The 17,329-nt window shown below is 39.6% G+C and overlaps 1 protein-coding gene across 2 annotated transcripts in view; it reads left to right on the plus strand.

Moving 5' to 3' along the window:
• Positions 1–1,984, plus strand: part of Neto2 (neuropilin and tolloid like 2) — a 49,236-nt gene extending 47,252 nt beyond the window's left edge. For both annotated transcript variants that reach the window (XM_048355678.1, XM_048355680.1), the window contains exon 9: positions 79–1,984. In XM_048355678.1, the coding sequence (XP_048211635.1) occupies positions 79–659 (581 nt within the window). In that variant the 3' untranslated portion in view covers positions 660–1,984. The remainder of the gene's footprint in view (positions 1–78) is intronic.
• Positions 1,985–17,329: the final 15,345 nt, after the last annotated feature.

Consider the following 17,329-nt stretch of genomic DNA (forward strand, 5'->3'; position numbering starts at 1 on the left):
CTTCAGTAGACCTTATGGGTTTGAACAGGGGACCTCTACCAACAAATTTTGAAAACCTCAACATTTCTCTTTCTACAGAAAAGAAAAAAGCTGGGCTATTTGAACAAATCACTAAAACTCATGGAACAATTATTGGCGTGACATCGGGGATTGTCTTGGTTCTTCTCATTATTTCTATCTTGGTGCAAGTGAAACAACCCCGGAAAAAGGTCATGGCTTGCAAAACTGCTTTCAATAAAACTGGCTTCCAAGAAGTGTTTGACCCTCCTCACTATGAGCTGTTTTCACTGAGGGACAAAGAGATTTCTGCAGACCTGGCCGACTTGTCGGAAGAACTGGACAACTTCCAGAAGCTGCGGTGCTCCCCCACAGCCTCCCGGTGCATTCACGACCATCACTGCGGCTCACAAGCGCCCCGTGCCAAGCAGGGCAGGACCAACCTCAGCGCCATGGAACTTCCCTTCCAAAACGATTTTGCACAACCACAGCCAATGAAAACATTTAATAGCACCTTCAAAAAGAGTAGCTACACTTTCAAACAGGCACATGAGTGTCCTGAACAGGCTCTAGAAGACAGAGTCATGGAGGAGATTCCCTGTGAAATTTATGTCCGAGGGCGAGATGATTCTGCACAGGCATCCATATCCATAGACTTTTAATCCGCACTGATGGTGGTAGGAATCAGGAGCGGATGTGTGCAGCCTAGAGCTCCAGTCTCTCTCAGCAGCCAACCCTGTTCTAGCAAAACTAAGAAGACCTTCATTTGCCACTAGCATATTGTAATGGTGACTTTATCTCAGGCAGTTTATATGTGTTATACCAACCAAGGAACTTAGTGTATTTAGTGGGGAAATTGACCATCATCTGTTGCTTGATGCCATATGAACAAAGCACCACTAGTTAGCAGCTGAAGAGAAGAGTAATACTGAGCTAGGCTCTGGCTCAGGTTCAGGCCCAGGCTCAGGCTATTGAGTGATAAAGCTCTATCAAATACAGCTTTGATCACACAATAGACTTTAAAGATAAGCTTTTTTCAATAGTACTTTTGGTTTACTTTTCTCTGAATTTAAGTTGTTTTATATGCCTAGAATTTGCCATTTCCATGCCCTATCTAAGGCCAATGGGTTAGTGTACCATTTACATCAAAATATAGCTGGTAACTGGGCTAAGTGCCATTTAAGACTCACTTATATTTCATTTCTGTCTACTAGTTGATATACTGTTGCCTTCTCATTGTTGAATCTTTAGTTCCCGTTTCATGGGAAAAGTAGTATATGGTTACTCTCATGAAATCATATTTTGTCTTAGTTTTCTAGGATATTTCATAATCCAGGAAGGTATGTACCAATTATCAGCCATGACTAAAACTTTGAGGAAGATGATAAAAGCTTTTATTAAGTCTTTGAAGTTTCCTATATTTGGTTACACAGTGGCTGCCCCATTCATTCCAGAACACAGGGTATTTAATGCATCTTTGGGTCACTGGTCATTGGGTTTATTCGCAGTGATTCTCACCTCCACATTGCTGTTATTTTTGCAATATGGTCATTTCACCACCCTTGTATTGGATTACTTCTTTCTTGAAACAGTACATTTTTGTAGTCTTACCAAAAATAACAATTTCAACTTTTTTTAAGCTGCATTTCTGACCTTATGATTTTTATGGTATATAAGATAATAATTTATAAACATGATATTAAAACTCATTGTGTTTTTTAAACTTTTGATATTATTTGATACTGTACAAATTTTATGAAATCAAGATTAATGGCCTACAAGACAGATATCCTGAGTGCTCACATACCAGCTTTGTACATGAATGTGCTCTGAGGGGGCTGTACATTGTTGCTTATTACTGAGGCCTAGGTCATGTGTGCATAAGCTTTCCTTTCGTTACTGTAGTCTGTGGTAAATTTTTCACTATGTAATATTTATTGCTCTAAATCACTACACAAGTCATATTAAACTCTACATTGTCACATGATTCTTCCATTGAGTTATTTATGGCATTGATATTTGAGATCTTAAGATATGTATGGAAAGGAGTCCATTTGCTGAATTATAACCAATATACACCTACCATTTAGAATAGTAAATTCTTGTTTTTTTTGCATTTTTGTATTTTTTATCTTTTACATTTGTTTTTACATCTTACATTCTCAGTGAAATGAGAAGTTGACATTTTGTGGAATTTTGGTTAATTATTTTAAGTGCTTTGGGTTTTTTTGTTTGTTTGTTTTAAGGTAGTATCTTGCTGTATAGCCCAGGTTGACCTCAAATTCATGATCCTGCCCCAGCCCCCTAAATGCCTGGGTTACAGTGTACACCACCTCATCTAGCTCATAGATTTTGTTCAGTGTTATATAGACACTGTCTCAGATTAGTGAAAACGGTGATCTTAAGCACATACATGATCATGCACTTAGAAAATACTGCTTCAAAGTTTGTTTCCTATGTCATATTTTGTATTTTAAGAAGTAGATTATATACAAGTGACAAGGAAATCATTCTCATAGTATTTTCATTATATAAATTTATATGACACCAGAATTTCCAGTTTTAAAAATATAACTTGGAAATATTAAAAAGACTGAATGAATATTGTAGTCAGTGATCTTGTACTGGAGAGAGATTTAACATTTTTCAGTGGTTACATTGAGTCAACATTTTACTAGAAAACTTGGGCCGTCCAGCATTTGGACAACATAGAAAATACTTCATTAACAACTACTCTCCTAATGTTCATTGTGATGGAAAGGACATTCTCATACTTCATATATAAAATTATATCTGTAATAAAAGAAACTTTTATGCATCTTTAACATCTAGATTATGGTAGAAATAATGCTTACCTACATTACAGCTAGTTACTTATAATTATGTTTTTATTTTTGAAATCAGTGACCTATATATTTTTTTTTTTTTTTTTGCCAGTTCTGGGGCTTGGACTCAGGGCCTGAGCACTGTCCCTGGCTTCTTTTTGCTCAAGGCTAGCACTGTGCAAACTTGAGCCACAGCACCACTTCTGGCCTTTTCTGTATATATGGTGCTGAGGAATCGAACCTAGGGTTTCATGTATACGGGCAAACACTCTTGCAACTAGGCCATATTCCCAGCCCCATAACCTATTTTTAAAAGGCCTAAGAGAACTACAAAATAAAGAGACATCAAATATGAAAACAGAACATAAATGCATAGTTTCATGCAGTTTAGTTGGACAGTGATCTGGTCCTAAATTTTCTAGCTGCTAAAATGAAACAAACAGCACTTCCTTTTCAAAGTAGAAAACACAAACTCATTGGGTGTTGTTGGTTCATGCCTATAATTCTAGCTGTTTAGAAGGCTGAGATCTGAGGATCGTAGTTCAAAACTAGCCTGAGCAGAAAAGTCCATTAGCCTCTTACCTCCAATTAACCATCAAAAAGCTGGAAGTGGAGATGTGCCTCAAGTGGTAGGATGTTAGTCTCAAGTGAAAAAGCCATGCAAGAAGAGGTCCAGGGGCTGGGGATATGGCCTAGTGGCAAGAGTGCTTGCCTTGTATACATGAGGCCCTGGGTTCAATTCCCCAGCACCACATATACAGAAAATGGCCAGAAGTGGCGCTGTGGCTCAAGTGGCAGAGTGCTAGCCTTGAGCAAAAAGAGGCCAGGGACAGTGCTCAGGCCCTGAGTCCAAGCCCCAGGACTGGCCAAAAAAAAAAAAAAAAGAAGAGGTCCAGGCCTGAGTTCAAGCCCAGGTACTGGCACGAATAGGGAAAAAACCCCAAAAACAAGAACCACAATCTCACCTAAAGGCTAGTTCCTCTAGGAATTTGAGGCCCTAAGTTTATATAGAACACTTCCTCAGAATTTAAAAAATGCAAAATGCAGGAAGAGGTTGTAATGATAGCTCCTAAGTAAAGGATCTTAAGTTAACATCCTCTCGGGACGATTTCTGATGAGTTTATTTTCAGGGACAGAACTAAATTAAATGGTCAGTAGCTTAGTCTTCCATAGGTTTTAAGCTGTCATTGAGTTATAGCTGGACATTAAATCTCTTATCTTAGACATTTTCTTGGTATTCTATAGAAACAAAAGAGAATAGAGCTAATATATTTTAGAATTATTACCAGAATAATGCTAATGTATATAATTATTAACCTTTTAGGACACTGGGAAAACTTTATAAGTTATTTACTAAACTAAAAGCCATAAAACGTAGCAATGGAATGTATGAGATTTAGCCATTTTGTATAAGTTAGAACAACCTTCAGAGTGGCTCAATGTTAAACATCCTTTACCAGAAAATGCAAATCTGAAAGGGATGAATGTTCAATTTAGGAATAATATTAGGTACAACTGTATGATATTGTCACCGTAAGTGTCCCTCCAAGATTTAACTCAAGATAGCAACTCCCAAGTGGCCACAAATTGCCGAAAACCTCTTTCTCAACATCTCAAATATATAGGAATAAAGTTCAGTTTTCACTTTGAGGGAAGAGAGAGACATTCAATCTAAAGGCTTAAGCAAAAGATTTTCCCATTTTACATCACACAAAAAAATTACGTCTCCTTTAACTCAGTGGCTGTATGTCAGTGTTTGTTTGTATTGGTTCCTACAATTCCTCAGCATTAAAAGAGCCTCCTCCAGTGAACATTTTTATATTTCTGCTGCTGAGATAAGAAGCATGCTTCTTTGTTTCTTGTCACCTGATGAGATAAGGTAGGAAGGGACCAGTGGTGACTCTAGGGAGGAAAAAAGCTCAATTGGGATTGTACTGTCATTGCAAGATGACATCTCCTCTATTGTATATGGTATTTAGTACAAGTTCTGAAAGTAATATCCCTGAAACGCACATTAGACCTGAAAACAACTTTGGTTTCTTACTTTTTTTTATTTTAAATCCAGGATGCCATGTATCAATAGCTCATGCCTGCAATCCTAGCTACTCAGGAGGCTGAGATCTGAGAATCACAGTTTCATGCCAGCCCTGGTAGGAAAGCCCATGAGATTCTTTTCCAGTTATCCACCCAAAAGCTGGAAATGGAGCTGTGGTGCACCAGCCTTGAGAGAAAAAGCTAAGGGAACAGCACCCAGGCCCAGAGTTCAAGCCCTAGTACACACACACACACACACACACACACACACACACACACACACGCAAGGCTATATAATTAATGATATCCCTGATTCAGAACTCCATGCCCACCATGAGAGAGAGTTCATGCTCTATCCCTGCTTTTGCTGGCTGTAATTTAAGTCAAGCCATTTTTAACTGCAGCCCAGCTCTTCCATGTCTGTAAAGCGTGTCAGTCATTCTGACTTACAATGTAACTTTATAAGTTTCTTCCAAACATTCTGTCCCACCTTTTTTTTTTAAATGTATATAACACAATGTGATTCTACAGTGTTGTTGCCACAGCTCCTTGGCTCCTACAAACAACTCTGCAAGCAGTTGCTGTGAATTGTCAAAAAATGTTGATTAACATCTACTTGGTACCAGACAGAAAGAACCTCAATGTTTTTGCTTTTGTGACTTTTTAAAGCTAAAAGGAACAATGTATACTGTAAAAAAATTAAACATTTATATGCTGTATCTCTTGAGTTTTGGAGACTGATTTCTGTGGGAGCCACGAAAAAAGACATGTTGATTTAGCCTCATGCAAAATCTCTTACTTGGTGTTTTGGGTTTCTTTTTTGTTTTTGCTTTTTGCCTCTGGTAATTTTTTGCTCCTTTCCTAACTTTTTTGTACATTTATGTGATGTTATTGACAATGAATGTGATAGGTTTATTGACAACAAAAGCCCAAGAAACTACTGAGGGTGCATGTTTAATACGTATGACCTAGTATAAACTTTATTTATTTTTATTTATTTTCATTATTATTATTATTATTATTATTATTATTATTATTATTATTGCCAGTCCTGGGCCTTGGACTGAAGGCCTCAGCACTGTCCCTGGCTTCTTTTTGCTCAAGGCTGACACTCTGCCACTTGAGCCACAGGGCCACTTCTGGCCATTTTCTATGTATGTGGTTCTTGGGAATCGAACCCAGGGCTTCATGTATACAAGGCAAGCACTCTTGCCACTAGGCCATATTCCCAGCAATTAGTGTGAACTATCAAAGCAGATTTTTATTACAGACAAACTTCCAGGCTATATAAGAATTCTCACATGCTTGTTTATAGTTTAAAAAAATCTAAGTGTGGGTTCCAGGAAGATGGAGGAGGAGCAGCAGAGCCCTAGTTAAGCTCCCTCTGACATCGCAGTTTTACCACTCTAGAGAAACTTTTACTCCTAGAAAGACAGCCCAAGTAAGTTATAACAGTACAGGGATTCTGGCCAGGAAAGAAAAATCGACTTTGCTGGCCTGAAAACACAGATTTGAGCTCCAGGCGGCGTCCCTACGCCACACCAGTGCCGGCACAGCGCCCAACATTTCATGCGCCTAAAGCACACAGTGGCGACCAGGAAGAAATCCTCCCGACAGCGGCAGACAGACGCAGATCAAAGGCTGAGCACAGATGGGCCGAAATTGCAGAGAAAGCGTGAGTACCCCACAAAAGACATTCTCACTCACGCCCACAGAGCAGCTTCTGGAAGCTAGCCCTTCCCCCACTTCCAGAGCAAAGTGCCATTTTGACACTGGCAAAGGATCAGACCAGACTGGAACTAAAGCGAGCCTGGGGAAAGCGAGGACAGAGGGGCCATCTATGAAAAGGGCTTGAGGGACCGACCAGTGAGAGCCAGCTCCAACCAGGAGAACGAGCCCTGCCCAGGCCGAGGCTCACACACTCAAGTAAACTCAGCCAGAGGTGCCCCACCCTGCCTGCCGGAATTTCTAAATCAAAACCAAACGTAGCGAGCAGCTACCGGCTGCACAGAACAACCAGATGGGGAGAATGAACAGTTCCTGAGACGGATAAATGGTCCCATCACAGAGGAAGCCCAATTCCCAGCCACAAACACAGCTGAATTCCATAGCCAGCTCCGCTCAGGAGGCCGCCCCACCTAGGAGGGAGGAACCTCCCCCAGGCAAGCGACTCTCAGCCAGATAAACCAGGCCAGAGGCGCCCCGCCCTGCTGGGTCCACAGCCTATTCAAAGCCAGGCTTTAAAGGCTGCAGTCCCACAGCAGACTGAAGGAGTCACAGTTCCCAAGACTGTTAACATCCCCCAGCTACAGAGGACACCCAAGTCCTACCTGCAAGCTGTGAGAACCACAGAGCCCCAGGATTTCACTAACAGGGGAGGAGGGTCAAAGCAGGTCCACCCCCTGCAAACTGAAAGCAAGTCAAACCAGCCAAGCAGCAGGAAAATAGACTACAGACCATCACAAGGAAAGTAGAGACTGGAGAAAGCCCACCCAAACAAGGAAGAGTACATTTTTTTAAAAACATTTTTTAAACTTTTTTATTTTCTATTTTTCATTTCTGAGACGTCGTTTGTTTTTTGTTTTCTATTTCTATTTGTTTGTTTTATCGTTTTTTTTCTGAGTTTTTTGGTAATTTTTTTGTGTTTTGTGCATTTGTCTTCCAGTATTTTTTCTTTCTCTCTTCACATGCTCTTTCTTTAAAATTACTTTCCTATGACTAATACCTTCACTCTTTTCTGCTGACTCTCCATTGTCTATCATTTTAACCTTGTTCTTTTTACCAATTCTACTCTTCTCCACATTTCCACGTTACTGAAACTAAACGAAAATCATCACCCCCCCATACATTTTACTTTATTCTCTTCACTACCTCTAACTTACCCTCCTGATTTACTTCCAGGACCTCCAGACTCCATTGATACTTGGTTATTGGATAGAGGGTATCCCTGTTCAATCCAAGTGAATCAAAGGGGTTCATAGAGAAATCCAGCCAGTCCAAAAATAACAATATAAGAACAAAAATTGCTCATAGGGTTGTAACAGTAAATAAGTAACTACTGAATACAGGGCTCAGGGTTGGTTGTTATATTGAAATTGTTTTCTTTAGGAATACCAAATCTAATTTTATATACAGGTAAACAATGTATCTGTGAACTTCAAAGATTTACACAACAGTGCTTGGTAAGGTCTACTTTGGGTTTTAAACGGTGCTCACAGGTGCTTGTAGATTGGCATTCTCAATCCAAATGGGCAGAAGAAGCACTAGAATGATGGCAAACAATGGAGTCTCATCTCCCACTCAAAACAAGCAGGAAGCAGAGCAGTCAATCAAAGACATAGACGAGAACCCTCAAAATGCTCTACAAAGTCTACTGATAAAAATGTTAAATGAAAAGTTTGAAGCAATACATCAATCTGTCCATAAAGCAACAGACGATTTCATGGCCTCAACAAATAGAAAGATAAATGAACTTCAAGAGTCAAATGAAAAAATAGCGACCCAGCTAAAAGATTTGAGAGACAGCACTCAAAACCAAATTAATGACATAAAGTCCATGCGGGACCTAAGAGAAAACTATAGCAAAGACATGGAAATCATCAGGAAAGACCAGTCAGAAGGAAAAGAGATTCGAAATCAAGTAGCTAGCCTACAGTCGACTAGATGAAGCTGAGGATCAAATCTCAGGAGCTGAAGATTCCCTAGAATCTGTGGAGAAAGGTCAAAAAACAATACAAAACCAATCCAATCGACAAAACAGATCACTCCAGGAGCTCCAAGACACAATCAGGAAGCCCAATTTAAGGATAATAAGTATTGAGGAAAACCTAGAGAAAGAAGTTAATGGAATAGACAACCTATTTAACAGAGTATTAGCCGAGAACTTCCCAAATATCCAGAATAGGCCTATACAGATACAAGAAGCATTTTGAAACCCAAACCAACCAGACCAGAATAGGACATCCCACCTACACATTGTGATCAAAACAGGATCAATAGAGTCCAAGGAAAGAATCCTTAAAGCTGTTAGGGAGAAGAAAATAATCACATATAAAGGAAACACAATCAGAATTACCCCAGACTTCTCAGTAGAGACCATGAAAGCAAGGAGAGCCTCGAATGAGGTATACCAAACCCTAAAGAAAAATAACTATCAACCAAGAATACCATACCCAGCTAATCTCATTCATAGCCGAAGGTCAAATAAAAGTCTTCCACAGTAAGGAAAAACTGAAACAATACATCTCCACCAAACCAGCTTACAGAAAATCCTCAAAGATGGACTATACAGGGAAAATAATCAAGATCACAGTACAGACAGAGAAATGAACCGTAAATAGAAAACCAGAATATTAGATCAAGAATTGGGAAGACACAGCTTTTAACAAGATAGCTATAATGAAAGGAACAAATGATCATCTCTCAACCCTAACTCTCAACATTAATGGACTTAATTCTCCAATCAAACGACATAGGCTCATAAGTTGGATCAAAAATCAAGATCCATCTTTCTGCTGCCTCCAAGAGACACATCTACCCAGCAAAAGCAAACATCTTCTAAAAGTAAAAGGCTGGAATAAAATCTACCAAGCAAACGGCCCCCATAAGAAGGCTGGAGTTGCAATCCTAGTATCACATAAAATTGACTTCAAATTAAAAATGGTGAGAAGAGACAAAGAAGGTTACTACATACTAATAAAGGGATCTCTCCTACAAGAGGATATAACCATCCTAAATTTCTACACCCCAAATACAGGAGCACCCAAATTCATCAAACAAACACTGACTCTAAAAAACATTCATAGAACCAAACACAGTGATAGTTGGCAACTTTAACACTCCACTGTCACCTCTGGACAGATCAACATGCCAAAAACTGAACAAAGAAACCACAGAACTAAACAACTGCATAGACCAACTAGACTTAACCAACATCTACAGAATATTCCTTCCAGCAACACCAGAATACACATTCTTTTCAGCAGTACATGGAACATTCTCCAAAATAGATCACATCTTAGGTTACAAAGAAAATCTGTACAAATTCAGAAGTATCAAAATCATTCCCTGCATTTTCTCAGACCACAGTGGAATAAAATTAGAGCTCAACTCAAACAGCCACCACAGAAAATCCTACAATTCATGGAGACTAAACAACACACTGCTGAACCATCAGTGGGTCATTGAAGAAATTAGAACATAAATTCAAATGTTTATGGAATTCAACCAAGATAAGGACACAAAGTACCAGCTCCTTTGGGTCACAGCAAAGGCAGTACTCAGACGAAAATTTATATCTCTGAGTGCATACACCAACAAACTGGAGAAACAGCAACTCAACAACTTAAGGAAGCACCTTAATCTCCTCAAAATAGAACAACAAGCCAAACCCCAAGTCAATAGACGGAAGCAAATAATTAAAATCAAATCAGAAGTAAATGAATTAGAGACAAAAAAAAATCAAAAGAATCAACAAGAGTTTGTTCTTTGAAAAAATTAACAAGATAGACACACCCCCTAGAAAACCTGGCCAAAAAACGAAGGCAGCACACCCAAATAAATCAGAGAAGAAACAGGTAACATCACCACAGAAAAAAACAAAATTCAGAACACAATAAGGGACTATTTTGCAAACCTTTATGCCAACAAATTTGAGAACCTGGAAGAAATGAACGATTTCCTAGAAAAAAATTCATATCCCCAAACTCAATGATGAAGATTTAAAGCTTCTAAACAGACCCATATCCAGCATTGAAATAGAAATAGCAATAAGTCATCTCCCATCCAAGAAAAGTCCAGGTCCAGACAGATTCACAGCAGAATTCTACAAGACCTTTAAAACAGAACTCACATTAATATTTCTCAAACTCTTCAGTGAAATTGAAAGAGAACGTTCACTACCAAACACATTCTATGAAGCCAGTATAACCCTCATCCCAAAACCAGGCAGGGACTCATCACGGAAAGAGAACTATAAAATGATTTTCCTGATGAACATAGATGCAAAAATTCTCAACAAAAAACTTCTGGCCAATTGACTTCAACAGGTCATGAAAAAAATCATACACCACGATCAAACTGGACTCATCCCAGGGATGCAAAGTTGGTTCGATATATGCAAGTCAATTAATGTAATCCACCACATCAACCGGAGCAAGGTAAAGAACCACATGCTTATACCTCTAGATGCGGAAAAGGTGTTCAATAAAATCCAGCACCCATTTATGATAAAACCCCTGGAAATATTGGGATTCCAGGGAACACTCCTGAATATAATAAAGGCAGTTTATGACAAACCAACAGCAAGCACAACTCTAAATGGTGAAAAGCTAAAGCCATTTCCTTTAAAATCAGGAGCAAGACAGGGATGTCCATTCTCTCCCCTCCTCTTCAACATAGTACTAGAATTCCTAGCCAGAGCAATTAGGCAAGAAGAAAATATAAAGGGGATCCAAATAGGAAAAGATGAAGTTAAACTTTCTCTCTTTGCAGATGACATGATCTTATACCTAAAGAACTTCATAGACTCTACTCCTAAGTACTAGAGCTGATCCAAAACTTTGGCAAAGTTGCAGGATATAAAATAAACCCTCAAAAATTAACAGCCTTTCTACATGCTAAAGACCCAAAGACCAAGGCTGAAATCAGGAAAGCAACTCCTTTTGCAATAGCCTCAAAAAACATAAAATACCTAGGAATAATCTTAACCAAAGAAGTGAAAGACCTCTATGATGAGAACTTTAAAAACATGAAAAATGAAATTAAGGCAGAACTAAGGAAATGGAAAAACCTCCCATGCTCCTGGATTGGGAGGATTAATATAGTCAAAATGGCAATATTGCCAAAGGCTATCTACAAATTCAATGCAATACTCATTAATATCCCAACACCATTTTTTAATGAAATAGAGGAAGCAATCCAGAAATTCATATGGAACAATAAAAGACCCCAAATTGCAAAAACAATCCTAAGCAGAAAGAACAGTGCTGGAGGAATTACAATACCAAACTTTAAGCTGTATTATAAAGCTATAGTAATAAAAACAGCTTGATATTGGCACCAGAACAGGCCTGAAGACCAATGGAACAGAATTGAAGACCCAGAAATGAACCCACAGAACTATGCCTACTTAGTCTTTGATAAATGAGCTAAAAAAAATAGTCTGGAAGAAAGATAGCCTCTTTAACAAATGGTGCTGGCAAAACTGGTTCAACACCTGCAACAAACTAAAACTATATCCTTATATATCACCCTGCACCAAAATCAATTCCAAATGGATCAAAGACCTCGAAATCAAAACAGACACCCTGAAAACACTAAAAGAAGGAGTAGGAGAAACACTTGGGCTCCTAGGCACAGGATGGAACTTCCTTAACAAAGACCAGAAATGCTACAAATCAAAGAAAGGATGGACAAATGAGACTTCATCAAACTGCAGAGCTTCTGCAGGGCAAAGGACATAGCTCACAAGATAAACAGAAAGGCCACAGATTGGGAAAAGATCTTTACTGGCTATACAATGGACAAAGGCCTCATATCTAAAATATATGCAGAGCTAAAAAAAATTACATTCCTCCAAAACAAAACCGCAAAGAACCAATAGCCCCCTCATCAAGTGGGCTAAAGACTTACAAAGAGACTTCTCCGATGAGGAAATGAGAATGGCTAAGAGATATGAAAAAGTGCACCACATCACTGGCCATAAAAGAAATGCAAATCAAAACAACATTGAGATTCCATCTCACCCCAGTAAAAAAAAGTCCTTTATCAAGAAAATTAACAATAATAAATGTTGGAGGGGATGTGGCCAAAAGGGAACCCTACTTCATTGTTGGTGGGAATGTAAACTGGCTCAGCCACTCTGGCAAGCAATATGGAGATTCCTCAGAAGGCTAAACATAGAGCTCCCCTATGACCCAGCAGCCCCACTTTTGGGCATCTACCCAAAAGACCACAAACAAAATCACAGTAAAGCCACCAGCACAACAATGTTCATTGAAGCACAATTTGTCATAGCTAAAATATGGATCCAACCCAGATGCCCCTCAGTAGACAAATGGATCAGGAAAATGTGATACATATACACAATGGAATGTTATGCCTCTATCAGAAAGAATGACATTGTCCCATTTGTAAGGAAATGAAAGGACTTGGAAAAAATTATACTAAGTGAAGTGAGTCAGACCCAAAGAAACATGGACTCTATGGTCTCCCTCATAGGGAATAATTGGCACAGGTTTAGGCTAGTCACAGCAGAGGATCACAAGAGCCTAATAGCTATGCCCCTATGAATGCACAAGATAATGCTAAGTGAAGTGAACTCCATATTATGGAAAGAAGTGATATATCACTGTTGTACTTACTTTCAACATGCCATGTGAAATTTAGCTTCTATTGTTGATGATCCTCTTGTATCACCTTTCTGTGGTTGTACCTGCACTATCACTGTATCTTATCTAAGTACATTGGAAACTGTATATACTGGTATTAGAACTAGGAAAGTGAAAGGGAATACCAAAATCGAGAGACACAGGGTAAAAAGACAAATGACTACAAAAGCAATACTTGCAAAACCATTTGGTGTAAACCAACTGAACAACTCATGGGGGGAGAGGGAAAAGGGGATGGGAGGGGGGAATGAGGGAGGAGGTAACAAACAGTACAAGAAATGTATCCAATGCCAAATGTATGAAACTATAACCTTTCTGTACATCACTTTGACAATAAATAAGAAAAATAATCTGGTTGTGGTAGCAAATTAAGGTCACTTTGGGCCACAAAATTTGTCTTTCTAGAGCAAAGTTAGCATTTTCTCTCTTCTACCTTCCAAGATAAAATAACCATTTTTATGATTTTTAAAAATAACCTTGAGGGGGTTGGGAATGTGGCCTAGCAGTAGAGTGCTTGCCTTGCATACATGAAGCCCTGGGCTTAATTACTGAGCACCCCATATATCGAAAAAGCCAGAAGTGCAGCTATGGCTCAAGTTGTAGAGTGCTAGCCTTGAGCAAAAAGAATCCAGGGACAGTGCTCAGGCCCTGAGTTCAGACCTCAGGACTGGCAAAAAATAATAATAATAATAACCTTCAGGCTGGGAACCGATGGCTCATGCCTAATCCTAGCTAGTCAGGAGGATAAGATCTGAGGATTACAGTTCAAACTAGCCCACACAGGAAAGTCCATGAGACTCTTAAATCCAATATACTACCCCCTCACCAAAAAATATCTAGAAGTAGAGCTCTGGCTGAAGTGGTAGCATGCTAGCCTAAAGCAAAAAGAAGCTCAGAAACAGTTAGTGCCCAGGTCCAGAATTCATGCCCCAGAACGGGCACAAAAGATAATAATCATGGAGATATTATGCTTAGAACCATTAGACTTTTTCAAAATTAATCTTCAGGAAACAATGAACTTTAAACGGAAAGAGGAAGACAGAAAGCAAGGAAGAAAGAAGAGATGTGGTTTTGTTTTAAGTTGTCTGAAGGACCCAGCCTGTGAGAACGTATAGTGGAATGCCCAGCCAAGCTGTCCTTTTGAGATCTGGATACTGGGCACATCAGCTGTGGCTATTACTAAGTTCCAAAAGATCAATGAAGCCAGAACCAGTGGCTCACATCTATAGTCCTAGTTACTCAGGAGGCTGAAATCTGAGGAAGATGGATTGACGTCAACCTGGGCAGAAAATTCTGTGAAACTCTTCCCTCTAGTTAACCACCAAAACCCCAGAAGTGGTGCTGTGAATCAAGTAGAGTACCACCAGTCTTAAGCAAAAAAGCCCAAGGGACAAGGCCCAGGCCCAGTTCAAGTCCCCATACTGGCACACACATACACAAACACACACATACACACACGTACGTGCACACACACAATGAATGAGCCAACATCAAGAAAGGTGTGTACTGAGGGGAAAGTACAGAAAGGTGAACATTCCCTGACACATTCATCACACACAGACCCAGTTACAGAGGAAGAGGTCGTTATGTTATTCAGGATCAAGAAACTGGCTTTATTTAAAGTGTTATCTTCCAGGCTTTGTCATACTCCACAATATCTGATGCCACAAGGCTTCTGAGCCTATAAATGCTTTTTGTTGAAATATTCTGAGTAGCTCCTGATTGTGAGAGGCATTTAATCTGAGCCCCAGCTATCTAGCGGTGCTTTTCGAATCTTATTTTATTCTTTCACCAATAGCATTGTCCTATTGTGTGTGGAGTGGTGTTTGGAGAAGTATTGTCAGGTTTGAACAAAAAGTAGTGTGTGATGTGGAAAAGAGAGTTCTTTCTGTCTCCTTGGATATTTTGTCACCCTGCTAATGTGAACATCTCATAAGACAATTAACTACGATAATACAAGGAATCATTGATGAACTTCATGCTGTAGGCCCAGGTTATTTATTTGATCCCACAGCACTGTTAAAGAATCTTAATTTCCTTTTTTTTTCAGTGTGGAATTTGAACTCAGTACTGACACTTGCTATTGAGTCATTGCCCCAACCTTTCTTTGCTTTTAGCTATTTTTCAGGTTTTACCTGACCATCATCCTCCTACAAACACCTCACAAGTAGCTGTTATCATAAGTTTATACCACCGTGTTCAACCACCATTGAGATGATGTTTCACTAACTTTTTTCTCCTTTTTGTTCTGTCTGGCCTTGAACCAAGATCTTCCTGATCTGTGCTTCCTGAATATCTGGGATTACAGGCCTGTGCCTCTGTGTCTATCCTACACATTCCCTTTTCCTGCCAACAACCATTTGTGGTAGGCAGCTTCTAAAGAGGCTCCCAGTGACCCCTGCCCACAATGTTCACTCCTCTGTATTCCTCTGTGTTTGTGAACTGCATCTAAGTACCTGGTTCTAATATCGAAGATATGGCAGTCAGGCAACAGTGGCTTATGCCTGTACTCTAACTACTTGGGAGGCAGAGATCTGAGAATTAAGGTTCGAAGCTAGTCCAGGCAGGAAAATCCATGAGTCTCTAATCTCCAGTAAACTACTTAGAAAAAGCCTGATGTGGTGCTGTGGCTCAAGTGGTAGAGCACTAGCCTCAAGCAAGAAGAAGCTAAGGGACAGCATTCAAGCCCTGAGTTCAAGCCCCAGGACCAGCAAAAGAGAGGGGTGGGGTGGTAATAACCACAGATAACACTTCTGAGATGAAAAGACAAACTGGCTTCTACTTGGCCAGTCTTAATTTTCCTGCTCCTGGAAGCCAAATGCCAGGTTCAGAGAAGCTCTGGAGAGACACACATGCAATAAGAGAACAACAGGAAGACAGCACGCAGCAGCTGACACCAACGTAAAGCCCTCCCTCCAACATCTGCAGAGAACTGAGTTCTGCCAGCCACAGAAGAGGCCTTCAACTACTGGAGCCTTGGGATGGAAGCAGCCAACATTGTGTTTGAAGCCTGCTTCAATACCTTAGGTTACACGCCAATTATGAACTCAGGGTAATTATTATTTGCTTGATGGTTTTCATCCCAACTATCATTTTGGTTCCCCTAGCCACCACATCAAATATTGGGACCATTTCCAGATAGCTTCATGGAGAGGGTGCCCCTAATTGCCCAGGACTGACTTCCAATTTACAGGATATTACATCAGAAGAAAATGAGCTTCTATTTTATTTAGTTGAGTCATCTTATTGCACAGTTAACCTTTACCCTCATAATCACTGTTCAAACCTCATGTGCTATCATTTCCTTAAAAGACACAGGCCAGGTTTCCTAAGGTACCTCTGACACAAGTTGCAGAATTGTGCCTGTGAGCAAATGACTTAAGCAATGTATGTGTCTTAGTTTTGAATGGCAAGTAATTGCTTAATCTTGAAATGAATGGGAAAATATCTAGATTGTTAAATTTCACTATGCATTCCTGTTGTTTTATAATGTGGTGCAGACTTCACTTTTTAGTAAATAGAATTGCCTCCAATATTACTGAAAGTAAAAAAAGAACTTGTTTAAACTGCTAAGCCTTTTTTTTTTTTTTTACCAGTCCTGGGGCTTAAACTCAAGGCTTAGGCACTGTCCCCGAGCTTCTTCTTTTGCTCAAGGCTAGCATTCTATCACTTGAGCCACAGCACCACTTCCAGCCTTTTCTGTTTATGTGGTGGTACTGAGGATCAAACCCAGGGCTTCATGAATGCTAGACAAGCACTCTAAACCACATTCCCAGACCCTAAACTGCTAAGTTTAAATGATGACTGGTATATGTTATTATATAGTGTTAATATATAATCAATATACCTAATATGTTATGCTATGTATTTATAAAATATGTTATAAATTATGTTACATATTATGGTTTTGTTTGTTTGTCTGTTTTCCAGTTCTGGGCCTTGGACTCAGGGCCTTGGCACTGTCCCTGGGTTCTTTTTGCTCAAGGCTAGTATTCTACCTCTTGAGCCACAGCGCCACTTCTGGGCTTTTCTATATATGTTGTGCTGAGGAATCGAACCCAGGGCTTCATGCATGCTAGGAAG

This window comes from Perognathus longimembris, chromosome 10 (genome assembly GCF_023159225.1).
Source record: "Perognathus longimembris pacificus isolate PPM17 chromosome 10, ASM2315922v1, whole genome shotgun sequence".
Lineage (NCBI taxonomy): Eukaryota > Metazoa > Chordata > Mammalia > Rodentia > Heteromyidae > Perognathus > Perognathus longimembris.